Genomic DNA, 12,268 nt, shown 5'->3' on the forward strand with positions numbered 1-12,268 from the left:
TGAACCGAATCCTTTGCAGTGATTGGCTACCCGAGCGGGCAAGACGGAGCTACCTTGCCCGTTCGGGATTACCCGCTGCAGGTGTGTCCTGCAAGAAAATAGTGTTCTTTTCCCATATATTAAACCCTTTATTGACAGGTTTGTTTGGTCAAGATGGCTGGGTATTGGCCTCGTTCTAGTTTTCGCTTGTTTGTGGAGCTCGACTCCGCTCGGTCCACAAACACAATAACCCATATATATATCCGAACGTAGCCAGATGTGACCTATTAAATTTGCAGACGGAGATCGCTTTCCTTCAGCCTCCCTGCTCTGGCCCCGTTTTTCAAAGTCAACCTCGTTCCCAGGGTCTTCTCTCTACTGTCTTTGAGCAGCTGCTATGTCAGATGACGTCATGTTTTGACATCCCGTGATCAAACCAATTAGAATCATGTGACATTTACCCAGACCGCCACGCGAGCGGATAACTAACAAGCCGGTGGACATGCACACCGCGGAAGCCGTTATGTCGTCGAATATGCAGAAGATTTCTTGGTTGGTTTTGCTGATCTGCCTGCATTTTTCACATGGGAGTGACCCGCAACCTGAACAGATTCATCTTTCAAGTACAGGTAATTCATCTTTCAAGTACATTAAGGAAAGAAAAGTTGTAAACTGAAACATGATCGAAATCACGAGTGTGGCTAGCGCTGTCAAATATGTTGTTTTTCGTCTTCTCTCGTTCTGTAATTTGCTGGATGTGGAACAGAAAATCCATGACAACCAGACGCTGATAAAGGAAAGTCCTAAAATTGAAACGGTTCCTAAAATCGAGCATTACATCTCCTATCAAGTAGAAGATAAAGCCGAGAAAGTTAAGTTTATTGCAAACGCGCAGCTTCTGTACTTATTGCATAACCATCGATTGTACTGTACTATGCACTTGAGGGAGCTTGTCGATTAATTGTGGAAATTGCGTACTTTGTCGCACGCTTTTGTGGGACCTATGCCGAAAACGATCAAAATAATTTTAACTTCGTGGTGGTCTTCTACAGGAAGTTTTTGGTTGCAATTAACTTTATTAACGCGTATGTTACCAAGTTCACTCAGTGAGATATGCGATGCGAGCTACAGGCCGATTTCGAATTTCAGAGTCAGTGATATTTTCATGAAAGAGTCGAATAAGCAACAGTACATATTTTCAAATGTCTCGAGCAGTGCTGGGAGATATAACTTTTTGAGCATGCATCCAGGGAGCTGACCAATAGCAACATTGGACTGTCAAGTAACTTCAGTAAAATTTGAATACTGAAACAGATATCTCTGCGCTACGCTCCAGCAGCAGAGGGCAAAGAAAACTGATCTTCTAGCTTGCCCTTTGGCCAAGCTGTAACTATGATGAAATAGCTCGAAACTCATTCACCAATGGGCCACGACAGGTAACAGGCATGACACGTATTAACGGGATAGGATCAAATTTCATGACTGGTCTATTTTAAGTGAAGTCTTAACAGTTATACATGTATACATGTATGTATCACAGTTGCACTTCTAACAACTGAACAAGCATCCAGCATGCAGAAAATGTTTTAAAAGGCTTACAACTCCAATCAGTACATTCAACATAAACCCTGGAAAGATGTCATTGATATGACATGCTGCAGGTGCTTTCACTGAAAGAGAGTAGTTCTTAAAATTGCTTCTAAAGATTTATTTTGTGTGGTCAATATTGTGAATATATGAATGAATAACGGGATAAAATTTTATCAACAAGGAACACAAGTCTTGCCTTTGTGGTCAGCAACATTTATATCTGCGTATGCGCCAGGATTCCATGTTGTCTTAGGCCGCAAGGCATTCAATTAGTTTTACACTGTCAGCACTTTCCTCAAGTGTCTTAGTCTCAAGCTCAGGGGCTCTGCTCAGCGGTTGTACCCCCTTGCCTGTCCCTCTCTTCTCTTTCCACTAGTATTGTTATATCAGTGTGACAGGTGCCTGCTTTCTCCCTTCCGTGTGCGAGCTCATGGCTGGGTTACCAGGATTTGCCAGCCATAGGAGCGGTCTCCATCTAGAAGCTGGCCGCCAATAGTGGTCCAAACTGCAGGATGCCTCGCTCACCCAACCTCCACTTTGCAAGGCAGTTGTTATAAAGGATTTTATAGGTTGGGATTTCAGAATGTGGCTGTTGGCTGTATAGACAGGGTGGCTGGATAAACAGGGTTTTCTTAAAGAAAATATATGGCAGGACAAACATACATGTAATTGGCCATAGTAATGCGGTGACCATATTAAGGAGACTATGACTGTAAGGCAGGGTTCCTCTCTACACATTACCTCTGTAATTTGAATGTCTTTAAAGATTTCCCCTTGCCTATTGGGCAATCAAAAGTCAGAGTCTACCAGCCTCACTGCAAAATCAGAAAACCATATAAATCAGCCAAAAACAATTTTTTAAAAAAGTAAAATAGGCATTGCATTCCAGATATGAAAAACTTAGATCTAGATGCAGGTGATAGCACAAGCTTTGCAAACAAATTAACTTGTACAGTTAGCATGTACATGCAGTTTTAATAATGTCATTTACTTGGCGACAGCAATTTTAAAATGGAGAACAGGTGCCAATTGTAAGCAATACAGGCAATAAGCATGAATGCAAATAAAGGGGGTAACCATGGCAACATGGGGTGCCAAAGCCAGAAAGTGGTAAAACTGCTCAAAGCAAAACCAGGAGGGTAAAGCTACACATCAATGAAAAATACACATGTATACACATGCAAGATTGTCACCTGCTGGCAGACAGCAACTCTTCTAGTTAACGTTGATTATTGATAATCTCATCAACGATGTCTTGCATACATACTTATATTGTTGTACTCTCAGGAGACCCAACAGAAATGATGGTCACATGGGTGACATTAGCATATACAAACTACACTGTGGTGGAATATAACAAGGCTGGTTTTCCTCTGACATTACAAGCTTCTGGTGACATCACTAAATTCACTGATGGTGGATCAGAGCATCGAGTATTGTACATCCACAGGGTGAAACTGACAGGACTGGTTCCTGATCAGATGTATGGTAGGTATCCAAATCAGAGTTGATACCCATTTGAATTCCTTCAGGAAAATCCAGGGAAAGATTGAAAATCCTCTCTCTAATTTTCCAGTTATCGTAGAGAAAGGTATTCAAAGCAAGTTTTAAACCTTAGTTGTAGTCTTGAGTTCTTAACTTTTATTACTTCTGTATTTTAGACTGTCATTTAATGTATATTTTTAGACTTGAAATTGTTATTGTAAATAGTTTTGTGCTGTAAATGATTATCATGTGTAGTTAAAGTGAAGAATTTTAATGAGCCCAATAAAATTATTAGTGTAATTATTTATTAATATTATCATTATCCTTATCATTGTCACTGTCATTGTCATTGTCATTGTCATTGTCATTGTCATTGTCAATGTCAATGTCAATGTTATTGTTATTGTTATTGTTATTGTTATTATTATTATTATTATTATTATTATTATTATTTAGCACACTATTTTTAAATTAGTCAAGTGAAACTGCAAATAAGTACCTCTAGAGCTGGTTGTAAAAATCAGGAAATCAATTAGAGCTAGCCAAAAGATTTTTTTGGCTAACTGTTCAGTACGCAAGTTTTGTATGTAACACTTGCATACTGAACATAATATTGACCTTGGGGGCGGAGTGGGGTACTGCAGTTGTGCCACTAGATAGGGAAGCATTTAAATTGTGACTGGATTGGCCATTATGGGTTTGGATCCTCCATCTTTAACCCTTTTACAGAGTGCCTTAGCCTTAATGTCCCCAACACTGGCCGTCATTCCACTGTAAAATTCTGCTTGTCATTGTAACTTGCAGAGTATCATTGTGGTGGATTAGAAGGCTGGAGTGCACTGTATGCATTTAAAGCCCTCAAGTCTGGTGTGGACTGGAGTCCTCGCATGGCTGTCTTTGGAGATCTTGGAAGTGTTAATGCAAAATCTTTAAGCTATCTGCAGGAAGAAACTCAAGAAGGAAAATATGACGCTTTCCTTCATGTTGGTGAGGTTTTTTTTTTTTTTTTTCCCCTTCTTCAATGAATGTGAGGGGCATGCATGTGGAATAAGAAATTTTCCCAAAGACTCCTGAATTCAACATCAGATTTTGTTAGCTTTGAAAATTTCTCACTCATTACAGTACACTTATCAGTGTTTGCCTAATCAAATGAAAGTACATGTAAACATAAAATTGTCGTCTGAGTGACTCACAGTGTAATAAATCTTTTTTTCCTTTCCCAGGTGACTTTGCATACGACATGGATTCTGTAAGTCTTAGCATGTTTCAGTCAAGTCACAAAATCTTTCTCCATAATTTATTACTGACAGTAACTTACATTTACAATTAAAATAGAGTCCAGGAATCTCAGAACAGAAGGGCATCTTGGATTGGCATGAGATAAAAACTAGATTCATGAGCAGTTCGAATGAGCTGTATTACATGTTGAGTACATCTACCAGTGCTGGAAATAATTTTTCTTCTTTAACAGGACATGTGTCCTTTCAAATCTTCATTTTGGTCGGACATCTTATCAATTTGACCTAACACTAATTTTCATAATTGATTAGCATAATTAATTAGCATAATAAAATTTATTGGCATACTGTAAAGATTTTTAATACAAATCATTAAAAACTGCATTTAAATTTGATTTATTTATCATTTATGATGATTGTATGACTTAATCTAGAAGATGACTGCACAGATCTCTCCTGGTTATCTCCTGATTATATGTTCTTCAACCAAAACTGGTTTCCTATGGAATTTTACCATTAAAGGGACACAGTCAGCTTTAGGACCACGCTGACTTAGACAATAGTTTTTTCACTTTGAAAAAAGTTCACCTCAACCTGAAATCAAAGTACATCTAGAAATCCGCTTCAATCTTTCCAGTGTTTTTCTTGATTTTCAATTGTTCACTGAAAAACCTGTTTTTTAGTGTGCATTTGCTCAATCCAATGATATTATTTTTATCATATTTGGTTAAAAACAGTGTGGATCGCTTCCCTGTGATATGCAAATTAGCTATGAAATGGTATCTAATGCGCATATGCACCAGCTGACTGTGTCCCTTTAAAGCAGGAGCCCATCACTAGGAGTGTACAACTACCCCAATTCTTCCTGTCCTGGTGTTTTCACAGAACGATCTATTTTTAGTTTGAATTTACCGCAAATTCAGCCCCCCCCCCCCCCCCCTCAGTGACCAATCACAATCATGGAATTTATAATTTCACCTGAAGATTAGGTCGACATGTCCACCTGAGGCCGCCATTTTTCTCCTTACTGATTCGAGCTCATATAGACCGGAACTGACCTTTTTAGTGGGAAAAGAAGCCTTAAAATAGACCGTTCTGTAAAAATACCATGACATAGCCTTAGTATGGGAGTTGGAGGCTCCTAGTGATGTACTCCTGACCAAAGTTGACTCAAGGGTACAAACATGAAGTGCTAACAGCATATCACAGTGCACGTAGTGCATAATAGGGAGATTTCTGAAGAGTATTTTATTTGGCAAGTACAGGAAAGATGAACACTTCTGCTTTATGATATGGCAGAAGCCCATAATGGGCTCCTGGATATGGCTGAGACTGTCAGAGTCAAGGGCCTAAAATTAAAAAAAAATTTTGAGTCGCCATTTGGCAACTAAGTGAGAACAATCAAGGAGGAATTTTACTCAGAAAAGAACTCAATGCATAAAATCTGTAAAGAAAAAATTTTCAAGACTTTTTTGGCCACTAATTTTGTGTACATAGCTAATGTAATGTCTCTGAAGGATTCATGCACTTCAAGAGACACAGTCGGTGGGCATACATGACGTACTCAATGCTCAAGGGTTTGCAATGCATTATAGGGCGATTTCAAACACAAGCAGCCATTTGCAAGTTTCCGATGCAAGGGAATCCTTTACAGCAAAGCAAAAGGATAGATTGCTTTCTTTTCTTATGCTGAATGCTATAGAAGCAAAGGTCTTTCACTATGAAGTTGTGGAAAGACATAATGTCTGAGAAAATAACCGTTATTTATCGTCAACACAGAGAAACGTAGTCGCCATTATGGTAGCCTTTGAATGCAGACGTAGTTTTGGCTGTCAACCAGAATTTTTGGCCGCTAAAGATAAAATTTTAGCCGTAGTGGCGACTGTACTGGTCGCAATTTCGAGCCTTTTAGCAATGTATCTAACCAGATTTTATGGATGGACAATAACTTGGTCTCGGTAAAATGTTCGGACATCATGTCCAATCATAATGTGAAATTGGCCGGACATATTCAAAATTTGGTCAGACAATGTCCGATGACCGACTGTTATTTCCAGCCCTGTCTACAAACTTAGAGCACCACTTGATTATCATTAGGAGTTACACTGTATCTAATTGGCTTGAATAAAATTAAGCACTGATGCTAAGATGGGAAGTCTATTTGCATGTGTTTGATTTTTGTACAAGGATCTCAATCAGCATCTGGGCAAGGTTTTGATTTAACTACTGACAATTCCGTACCCCTCTTTTACTAAGACCTGAATCTTTGAACGATTTGAATTTGACCTTGCCCTTAATTTCTGACTAATTAAAACCATCATAATAGCTTGAAAGTAGAATTCTTGAGTTGAAGATTGAATTAGCCCTCTGTGAGAAACATAATTTAAAACCTGGCTAGATCAGCTAAGCCATCAATGATTGTTTTCTTTTCTACACACACAGAATAATGCAAGGACAGGAGATGACTTCATGAATCAAATTCAGTCAATTGCCGCTTATGTACCGTACATGACCTGTCCAGGAAATCATGAATATGCTTAGTAAGTCAAGTTGTCGATGAAAACTATCCCCGTCAATGAATGTATGATTAATATTTATTACTGACAATGGACAATGGCAAATAGATTGCAAACCACAAGTTATTCTGTAGGTTTTGCATGGAATCATTAACCAGCTAAAACCTCTTTAGAGAGCATAGCCTGTGACATCATTACTTTTCGTACAGAAGATGTGTTTAATCAGCTGATAAAGTTGGAAAAGGTCTAATAAGGCATGGCCAAATGCACGTAATGGGATATTTTCCAAGAGATACATGTACACAAGATACCCATCTCTTGATATTATTGATGAGTTTTTAACACAGTCAATCTAATTTGAAATTCAGAGGTCCATAGCTTTAGAAGATAGCACCTGCTCAAAAATATTTGGCATAGAAATCTATAAGCAAGAGCCTTGTGTGAACTTGAGTTAAAAAGCTGGTTTACTTCTGTTTTACTACATGCATGTTCACTAAAGTGTTCATGTATGTAAACTAAGCTCATAATTATCATTTCTTTCCTTGCAGCAACTTTTCCAACTACAAAAACAGGTTTTCCATGCCAGGAAATACTGAAAGTATCTTCTACAGGTAATTGCATGCTCTTAGAAAGTTATACCTTTCTTTTCTTTGAAAACCTTGTCATCATGAGGAAGAACTAAGAAAGTAAAAAACTAAATTGTAGTCACACACTAGGCTTTTGTCCACAGACTTAATGGCATGTGTTTAAATCGAATTTCTGTATATGGTTGAGGTACATGTACCCATGTAAAATTTGACACATGTACAGAGGCCAGGTAATTTGAAAATTTAACACACTACACTATCCAAAGCAGGGCTGTAATTACTGGCTGTAACCTGTAACACCTGTTACAGCTGAGTATGCCTAATTTTCCCCGATGCTTTGGTGAAATTGCCCTTTGTTAATAGAATTTGTCAAACAAAGCAGCAAGTTTGTTACGGTTGTGGAGCACAAGAATACAGGTGACTCAAAACGTAATGACAGCCCTGCAGTATGGATACTCTGGTTTATCTTCTGGACACCATTGTTCACCCTTTGAACAACTCAAGGGCAGCTGTTTGGAAGCATACTGATATATCCTTGATTCATTTTTCAGCTGGAATGTTGGACCTGCACACATCATTGGCATTTCAACTGAAGTGTACTACTTCTATCAGTACGGCATTGAACAGATTGTTCAACAGTATGAATGGTTGGAAAAAGACCTGCGGGTTAGAAAAAGAACAAGTCCTAATAACCGTAAATTTTTTTGCGTATGCATCTTGCCCTCTGTGTTCAAAACAGTGGACGTTATGCACACTTACAAGTTAAATAGTTCGCAGTGGGGCTGGGTTATGTGTTAGAGACTGACTAACATCTATCGGTGTGCCTTACATACTGTACATGTATCATCTTATCATATTGTTTTGTGTACATGGGTTTGCGTCAGCTGAGTTTCACTGTCTTAAACATTCTCATCCCCTGAACCCCAGAAAAGGTGGCTCTGGAGACACATGAATAGGTTGGCTAGATTCTTGGACTAAGATTTCCCCTAATTCCACACTGGTTTCTTTGCAAAAAAGTATCTGGCACAGTTTGATTTTTTAACTCAAGCCATTCAATCACAACAACTTTGGACCTTTAGCAAATGGAGTTTAAAACAAAATTAAAATTCTGACTCAAAGTGGTAATCATGTGCTTCTTTATGGTCAAATTTTCGTAGCAAGCCCATCTTTAACTTCCTGGAAGATAAGTAGACCTGTGCAAGCTGCTGTAACCAAGCTGTTTTATTTAGAGATTGAACAATGATATTTTTAAGAAGGAAACCACCACTGAATTAGTAGAAAGTTTGTTCCAAAAATCAGCCGGTCAAATCAAGCATTTCAAAAGGCACCTTTTCCTTGTACCCAGGCCCCACTGGCTGAGAGACACAGGTACATGTAGCTCTGGGGACAGGAATGGGTGTTCAATAATGCTTTTAGTTCAATTTTTTACACAACCTGCAGTGCAGGCGTATTTTGGACACGTGCGAATGCACGTTTTCGTATTAGGCCACCATCTTATATTTGGTAACTGTGGAGGGCTGGGCTGAGGGAAAATTTGCCGAGGGAGTAGGGTGGAGGAGAAGGAACTACCCCACCCACTGCACTCTGCCTCAATCCTTCATAGGTCAAGCATCCAATCACAATCCAAGATGGCGGCATTGAAAACCTGGTCTATTGAGTGTTCTGTTCCAAAATAACCCCTCCATTGCAGGCTACTTTTTACAAAGTATGATGTTTTTTGAAGGTCTCAAAATGTCACTATTTTATTGCATGTTCCTCATAGGAAGCAACATCTCCCGAAAACCGTGCTTTACGTCCCTGGATCATCACGATGGGTCACAGACCAATGTACTGCAGTAACTCTGATGGCGATGATTGTACCAAAGATGAGAGTAAGGTAGGTATGTTGACTGTACTTAAACAGTTAGACTAGAGGTTGCTACTCTACCAAGGTGTAAGACTATAAGGACTTCAATCTATTGTGAAACTGATTTTATACAAATTGTGAGTACCAGTTGCTAAAATGTAAATTTTTCATATGTCTGAGTGTGCTTCAGTCATAATCCTCACATCTTTGTCTAAAATAGCGTATAAATGTGGAAAAACATATTGCAGGTTTTAATTGCAACCTTATGATGCTTTTTTAAGGTTCGCTCTGGAATCACTTCGAAACATCTGTTCGCGTTGGAAGACCTATTTTACAAATACGGTGAGTAACGAGTAATTGGCAATCAGATTACGTGAAAGTCAAAGTTAAGAGTCGTACTGTCTTGTGTTTTGGTTGTCAAGAGAATGTAAGACCTCCAGGTTCTCATTTGTACGGTACCAGGATGAGCATGTCAACATTAGTTTTGGTTGGTTGGCATTCAGTTAAGAGGTTTGCTGCCATTTATTTAGGTCCTTTCTCAATGCGTCTCGTGACGACCCAAATAACGGCTGTAAAGAAGAATATTCAGGGGTTGGCTTGTAGAAAATGAATAGTTTAATAGGCCATACATGTGTTCATCACAGTTTGATGAAACAGCACTTTCGTCAAGTCAGTGCAGAACTTGCAATCTTAGCAGTAGGCATCATGAGAAGGTAAAGGCTCAACTACCAGCTGCTGTCCAGCAAGGAAGTTTGCATTCCTCTTCTCTCCTCTCTAGGAGGAATGAAGACGAGACATGAGAGAGTGATGCAAATCGTGCCAAGGGAGTTTCTGTCGAGCATTGATTCTTGGCTAACATGACGGGATAACCGCCATGATGATGGTGGTTTCCATGCTATAACACAGTCACAAATTAATTATTAAACACCCGGAGGTCCACAACTTTTGGCAAAGTTCAAAAAAATTCTGAACATAGGGTTCAGAGCCACCTTAAATTTTCAAAACGTTAAGGTGGTTCTGAACTCAAATCAAGTGATAAAGAGTGGTTATAATGACCAATCAAAATCTAAGTGCTGGAAACTGTTTTGAACCAAGATCACCCGTTAATATGGCTAGAGTTTTTGGACCGTTGGTGTCCGGATTAACGGGGCTGCACTTTTTTTTGCTGGCAATAGATGCAGGAAATCTTGTTTCAAGTAACAGTGGTTGTGGTCTCAATTCATTTCTTCAGGTGTTGATCTGATGTTTTGGGCTCACGAGCACTCATATGAATGACTCTGGCCTCTCTACAACAGACAGGTACGATATCGCGACCTCTTTTTTAAATTTGACCACATTTGAATGGTCCATCCTAAAGTCTGCAAAGAGACTCCCTATTGGGATATAAGGCAAAAAAGAAAAAAAAAGAGATTGAGCCAAGTACATTCACAAAATTTTCCTCCCCAGATTGTGTCCACTTGTTCCACTTCCTGATATCTCTGTTCTGTGCCCCATTGTCCGAGGGAGCTTGTTCATAGGTTAATGACACTTGTGTTTTACTTGGGATACTAACACGTCTTGCTTTTCGTTTGTTGTAGGTTTGCAATGGATCACGGGAAGAGCCATACACCAACCCTTGCGCTCCAGTTCATATCATCACCGGCTCAGGGGTATGTTAATGTTTAAAAACGTCTTCCACTCAGGGAAAGGTGTTTTGTCCTCACTGAGTGGGATCTTGAATGAGTTACTTGTAAAATCAAAATACTGGGTAACATTGCATGTAATTTTTAAGTTGCATAGTGAGTGATCGTGAGATACGCGGGGGTCTAGTGGCTAGTGCTCTGGAGTCCCAGTCAAGCAGTCCGTGTTTTCCGGCAAGACCCTTGGCACTCACAGTGTGTCTCGTCCCAGCTGTATAAATTGGTATCAGTGAAGTTATGCTGGAGGTATCCCCTGCCATGGACTAGCATCCCACCCGGGGGTGGGGTATACACTCCTAGTCGTTCGTACTAAGGAAACCAGAGATACCCGTTGGCTTGATGGGCACGGTCACGACTTACGGTGTGTGGTAAGGGGTCAGTTTGTTCAGCGCAATATTACCCCTTGTGTTTAGGCCTTTACAGGACGGGCGCGCTAAAGAGAAAAAAAATGTCAAAGACACAGGCAAAGCCAATTCAAGGTAGTAGTTTCTTAAAAAAAAAATTGTTGTGCTGCATCGGCGAGCAAGTGACTTAGCTATTTATCAACTTGAAGTTGGTATTTTTGGGTAAACTTACTGGCGTAGCTTGTCTGTGAGGTTAGTCCGGCTTACATGCACGCTACGGCGGTTAATAAGTCCTTATCAACTTTAAGTTGTAAATACTAACAGCAACGCTGACAGATGTTTTCACTTGTTATGAACCCTGATTGTCTTGGCCAGCATTGTAGGTAGTAGTCAATATAACGAGTTCCTAGAACCACGTTTTTTTTTTGTTTTGTTTTTTTTCAGGGCTGTTTCGAAAAACATAACCCATTTGTTAAAGACTACCCTCCCTGGACAGCGTTCCGCGCAGTGGATTACGGTTACACTCGAATGACCATCCACAACAAGACGCACTTATACATGGAACAAGTCAGTGTGGATAAGGTAAGTGAGGGGGGTGGGTGGAGTGGGGTGGCGGAAAGGAATTGGTCACACAAACTTTATACCCCTGGACCTGGTTGTTCAAAAGGTGGATAACGCTATCCACCGGATAAATCACTATCCAGCGGATAGCGTGGTTTGTTGTGTTAACACTTATCCGTTGGATAATCCGTTGGATTATCGTTGGGATAGCGATTTATCCGGTGGATAGCGTTATCCGGTGGATAGCGATTTATCCGGTGGATAGCGTTATCCAGCCTTCGAACAACCGAAGCCTGAAGAATAAAATCTCTGTTGATGTATAACTCCTCGAATTACATTCAAACTCAAACCCTACAACATTCGTAGCAGCGTAAAATGTTGAGTTAAGAAAGTTGTATTCAGTGTTCGCTAGACGTGAGCAGCGCGTGCTACAAAAAAGGAAT

At 39.7% G+C, this 12,268-nt stretch overlaps 2 protein-coding genes across 3 annotated transcripts in view; one reads left to right on the top strand and one right to left on the bottom strand.

The window, feature by feature from the left end:
• The window catches only part of LOC145484714 (uncharacterized), a 256,461-nt gene that overhangs the window by 211,521 nt on the left and 32,672 nt on the right, over positions 1-12,268 (bottom strand). The gene's annotated exons all lie outside the window — the stretch shown is intronic.
• The window catches only part of LOC145484749 (acid phosphatase type 7-like), a 25,715-nt gene continuing 13,447 nt past the window's right edge, over positions 1-12,268 (top strand). The window contains exons 1-3 of one of the 2 annotated variants that reach the window (XM_081463383.1): positions 10,515-10,540; positions 10,819-10,890; positions 11,709-11,846. Coding sequence is in view for 1 of the 2 variants with exons in the window: in XM_081463382.1 (XP_081319508.1) it covers positions 482-608 (127 nt within the window). In the remaining variant the exon portion in view is untranslated. Of the gene's footprint in view, positions 609-10,514; positions 10,541-10,818; positions 10,891-11,708; positions 11,847-12,268 lie in introns of those variants that run through there. The other variant, XM_081463382.1, reaches the window with a different exon arrangement.

Source organism: Orbicella franksi, chromosome 4 (assembly GCF_964199315.1).
Source record: "Orbicella franksi chromosome 4, jaOrbFran1.1, whole genome shotgun sequence".
NCBI classification, from domain to species: Eukaryota; Metazoa; Cnidaria; class Anthozoa; order Scleractinia; family Merulinidae; genus Orbicella; species Orbicella franksi.